At 43.3% G+C, this 5,327-nt stretch overlaps 1 protein-coding gene across 1 annotated transcript in view; it reads left to right on the plus strand.

Moving 5' to 3' along the window:
• Positions 1-1,342: 1,342 nt before the first annotated feature.
• Positions 1,343-5,327, plus strand: part of Fam186a (family with sequence similarity 186, member A) — a 70,259-nt gene continuing 66,274 nt past the window's right edge. The window contains exon 1 of the mRNA XM_013018691.1: positions 1,343-1,522. Coding sequence (XP_012874145.1) covers positions 1,343-1,522 — 180 coding nt within the window. The remainder of the gene's footprint in view (positions 1,523-5,327) is intronic.

Here is a 5,327-nt window from a genome sequence, read left to right on the forward strand (position 1 = left end):
AGACTGGCTTCAAACCATGATCCTCAGGTTTCACCTCTTATGTAGCTAGAATTACAGGCATGAGCCATTGGTGTCTGGCTCACTCCTATTTTTAAGTAGAAAGTTAAAAAAATGGGGGGGGAGAGGGCTGGGAAGGTGGCTCAGTGGTAGAGCGCTTGCCTTGCATGCCTGAGGCCCTGAGTTCGATTCCTCAGTACCACATTAGCAAAAAGAAAAAAAAGCTGGAAAGTGGCACTGTGGCTCAAGTGGTAGAGTGCTAGCCTTGAGCTGAAGAGCTGAGGGACAGCGCCCAGACCAGACCCAGAGTTCAGGCCCACAACCGGACCCCCTTCCCCCCCCCCCCCCGCAAAAGAAGGCTATCCATGAAGCTGTGGAACCAATAAAAAACATCTTGTCCTTTAATTGCTCCAGTCTCCTAAATCATTTTTCAATCACATCTGCCCAAATTAGGTAGAAAGCAGCCTGTAGCATTACCTACAACTTTTTTTTTTGTCAGTCGTGGGGCCTCAACTCTGGGCCTGGGCGCTGTCCCTCAGCTCTTCAGTTCAAGGCTAGTGCTCTATTACTTGAGCCACAGCATCACTTCTGTCTGAGTGGTTTATTGGAGAAAAAAGTCTCATGGACTTTCCTGCCTGGGATGGCTTTGAAACTCGATCCTCAGATCTCAGCCTCCTGAGTAGCTAGGATTACAGGCTTGAGCCACCGAGGCCCAGGACCTACAATGTTTTAAGTACAACTATGTAACTTCAAAGCGTTCTACAGTCAGCCAGACTCCTTGAAATACCAAGTGAATGGATAGTGCAGAGTATGATGTCCAAATATCTTTGAGGTTACTACATGTCTGGCAAAAGTTAAAGGACAACTGGGGAAATTGTAACATAATATTCCATTACAGGTTTACAAATATTTAAGTGAAAGCCCAGGAAGAGAGAAGAAGGAACAATTACATTTGAAACACTGTATCTTGAATAGCTAGGTTTTTAAGTTCATTTAAATAGAGCTACATCTATTTTTCTTAGCATTCCTGTTGTCTATGCTTTCCTACCCATCCTCCCTCTTCCACCCATCTACCATTGCACATATGGAATGCCTTGTTCTCTACATATAATAAGCAATCTGAAAATGTTCAAGTCACAGATAATGTCACAGTGGTTCCACTATGACATCACCAGATAAGATTACAATTTGGTTAACAACCTAACTGACAACAGGGCAAGCCAAAAGCTCTGGAAGGCAGGCTCCTAGATTCCTAGTGGACACAAAAAAGAAGAAGGAAGAGGAGGAGGAGGTGCTGGAGGAGAAGAAGGAGGAGAAATAATAGAAAGTTACCCAAAATTTCAAAATGTTAGCCAAAATACGAAAAAGACTCAACAGTGACTCGGAATCAGAAAATGAAAGCGTAATTTCCAAGAAATGGGCTCAAAATGTCCAAGATCCAGTGAGCTCTGAACTGGAAATTCCATACTCAGTGAAAAATGTCCTCAAAAAAATTGAGCAAGCACAGCTCCTTCGAGTCAGAGAGGTAGGTAGTAAGTCATCAGTTTACAGATTACAACATTTTTAGTTTGAACTTTCAATGACTGTGCATGGTTGTTTTGTTGTGTTTTAGAACTCACTTATGATATTTAACTATATTTAAAGTAACTATCAACTGACTTCAAATGATAACTGGGCGTTGGTGGCTCTTCCCTATAATCCTTTTTTTTTTGGGGGGGTCCGGTCATGGGGCCTGAACTCTGGGCCTGGGCACTGTCCCTCAGCTCTTCAGCTCAAAATTGCCTATAATCCTAACAACGGAGGAGGCTGAGACCTGAAGATCAAAGTTCAAAGCCAGTCAGGGCAGGAGAGTCTATGAGACCCATCTCCAATTAACAACCAGAAAACTGGAAGTGGAGCTGTAGCTCAAAGTGGGAGAATGCTAGCCTCAAGTAAAAAGCTCAGTAACAGCATCCAGGCCCTAAGTTCAAGCCCCACAAATGACAAAAAAGAAAAGGAAAAAAATAAAAGGAAATTAGGTTTGGTGTAGTAGTATATGCCTATAATCCCAGCACTCAAAAAGCTGAGGCAGCCAAGCACAGTGTCTCACACCTTTAATCCTGGCTCCTCAGAAGGCTGAGATTTGAGGATTACCATTCAATGCCAGCCCGTGAGACTCATCTCCAATAAACCTCCAGAAAACAGGAAGTGGTGCTGTGGCTCAAGTGGTAGAGGGCTAGCCTTGAGCTGAAAAGCTGAGGAACAGGCCCAGGCCCAGAGTTCGACCCACAACCGACAAAACAACAACAACAACGACGAAAAAAAAACAAACAGGCAGGAGGAGCTTGAGTTCCAGGTCGGCTCCAAAACCAAAGTATGCCCCTCCCTCAATTGAATTAACCACTCCCCCACCAAAAAAAAAGAAGAAATTAAAAACTGAGGACAAACACAAAACCCTGGGTTTGATCAACATATTTATATATAGCTACTTTCTCACTCTTCATACAAAATTTTTCCTGTTTCAATTCCCACAACAATAGCAAGGTTTGCTTTTTTTTTTTTTTTTGCCAGTCCTGGGACTTAAACTCAGGCCCTAGGGCTCTGTCTCTGAGCCTCTCAGTGCTCAAGGCTAGGGCTCTACCACTTGAGCCACAGTGCCACCTCTGGGTTTTTCTATATATGTGGCATTGAAGAATCAAACTCGCGGGGCTGGGAAGGTGGCCCAGTGGTAGAGCGCTAGCCTTGAGCTGAAGAGCTGAGGGACAGCACCCAGGCCCAGAGTTCAGGTCCCACAACGAGCAAAAAAAAAAAAAATCAAACTCAGGGCTTCATACAGTCTATGCAAGTACTCTACCACTAAGCCACATTCCCAGCCCAAGGATTTGCTTTTAACAGTTCTTACAGATAATAACTAGCATGTAATTAACAGTATTTTTGTTTTTGTTTTTGATTTTGTTTTTTTGCCAGTCCTGGGGATTGAACTCAGGGACTGGGCACTACTATCCCTGAGCTGCTTTTGCTCAAGGCTAACACTCTACCACTTGAGCCACAGTGCCACTTCTAGCTTTTTTGGTTTTTTTGTTTGTTTATGTGGTACGTAGGAATCGAACCCAGGGCTTCATGCATGCTAGACAAACACTCTACCAGTAATCCACAGTCCTAGCCCAAGTTTGCATTTTTAAAAATCTATTTTTTTTGGGGGGGGAGGGTTGTGGGAGGGAAGGGATGGTAGGGGAAAAACAAAGGAGGAGGCAACAATGCTTGATTAGAAATGTACTTATTACCTTGCTCATGTAACTGTAACCCCTTTGTACAGTATTTTTACTATATAAAACATAAAAAAAATCTTTTTTTAGGGAAAGAGTGAGGAAACAGAAGACAATATATGAAAGGAAATTTATGCCTGACTCATGCAACTATAATCCCTCTGTACTCACCTTTATAATAAAAAAGTAAATTAGCCGGGTTCTGGTGGCTCACGCCTGTAATCCTAGCTACTCAGGAGGCTGAGATCTGAGGATCGCAGTTCAAAGCCAGCCCGGGCAGGAGAGACCATGAGACTCCTATCTCCAATAAACCACCAGAAAACCGGAAGTGGCGCTGTAGCTCAAGTGGTAGAGCACTCGCCTTGAGCTGAAGAGCTGAGGGACAGCGCCCAGGCCCAGAGTTCAAGCCCCACCACCGACAAAAAAAAAAAAAAGTAAATTAATTTTAAAAATACAAAAATAGCCAGGCTCCAGTGGCTCACACCTGTAATCCTAGCTACTCAGGAGGCTGAGATCTGACGATCAAGGTTCAAAGCCAGCCAGGCAGGAAAGTCTGCGAGACTCTTATCTCCTATAAACCAGGAGCCATAATCCTAGCTACTCAGGAAGCTGAGATCTGAGAATCACAGTTTGAAGCCAGCCAGGGCAGGAAAGTCTGTGAGACTCTTATCTCCTATAAACTACTCAGAAAAAGCTAGAAGTAGTGCTGTGGCTTAAGTGGTAGAGAGCTAGCCTTGAGCACAAAGAGGCTCAGGGACAGCACCCAGTCCCTGAGTTCAAGCCCCAAGACTGGCAATAAATTAATAATTAAAATGTTTAATTACATCCTGTCAGTGCCAACAAAACACACACACACACACACACACACACACACACACACCCCTACCTAAAAGCATTTTCTTTCTAGTACTGCAGTTATATAATTTAAAATAAAATTAAAAATAAAATCTTTGGGTTTTTTTGTTTTTTTGGTCTGGTCGTGGGGCCTGAACTCTGGGCCTGGGCGCTGTCCCTCAGCTCTTCAGCTCAAGGCTAGTGCTCTACCACTTGAGCCACAGTGCTACTTCCAGCTTTTTTTTTTCTGCTTATGTGGTGCTGAGGAATCGAACCCAAGGCCTCATGCATGCAAGGCAAGTGCTCTACCACTGAGCCACCTTCCCAGCCCTAAAAATAAAATCTTTAAAAGTTGTTATTATAAAGGTGATATACAGAGGGGATACAGTTAAGTAAGTCAGGTAATGAGGACATTTCCTTTTGGACAATATCACCCCTTCCCTTGCTCTCTTTGTTTTCCCCTTCACCCCCCACCCACAAGTTACATAGTTCATTTTCAGCAGTGTCTAGTGAGTACCATTAAGCTTGCTTTTTTTTTTTTTGTTTTTTTGAGGTTTATACAAGGGAAAACAAACAGTACTTTCTTGTCTGACTTCTTTAGTTAGCATTACTGGAGATTTATCCACATCTTTACATGTATGAATAATAGTTCATTCCTTTTTATTGCCGAGTATTTTTCTATTGCATGACATTTGTAATGTTTCTTATTTGGATTATTACAAATAAAGCTAATGTAGGGCTGGGAAGGTGGCTCAATGGTAGAGTGCTTGCCTTGCATGCATGAGGCTCTGGGTTCCATTCCTTAGCACCACATAAGCAGAAAAGGCTGGAAGTAGAGCTGTGCCTTAAGTGGTAGAGCTGAGGGACAGCGCCCAGGCCCAAAGTTCAGGCCCCATGACCAACAAGGCTGGGCACAGTGGCTCACACCTGTAATCCTAGCTACTCAGGAGGCTGAGATCTGAGAAATCATGGTTCAAAGCCAGCCTGGGCAGGAAAGCCCATGAGACTCTTATCCCAAATAAACCACCAGAAAACTGGAAATGGTGCTGTGGCTAAAGTGGTAGACTGCTAGCCTTGAGCTAAAGAGCTGAGGGACAGGGCCCAGGCCCAGAGTTCAGATCCCATGACGGACCAAGGGGAAAAAAAAGCTGTGAACATTTATATACAAGTTAATATATGGTAAATAAGTTTAGAATAGCTAGTTGACATGATAGGTAAACATTCAAATTTCAATTTTTGTTTTTTTTTTTT

This window comes from Dipodomys ordii, unplaced genomic scaffold, assembly GCF_000151885.1.
Source record: "Dipodomys ordii isolate 6190 unplaced genomic scaffold, Dord_2.0 Scaffold42, whole genome shotgun sequence".
NCBI lineage: Eukaryota > Metazoa > Chordata > Mammalia > Rodentia > Heteromyidae > Dipodomys > Dipodomys ordii.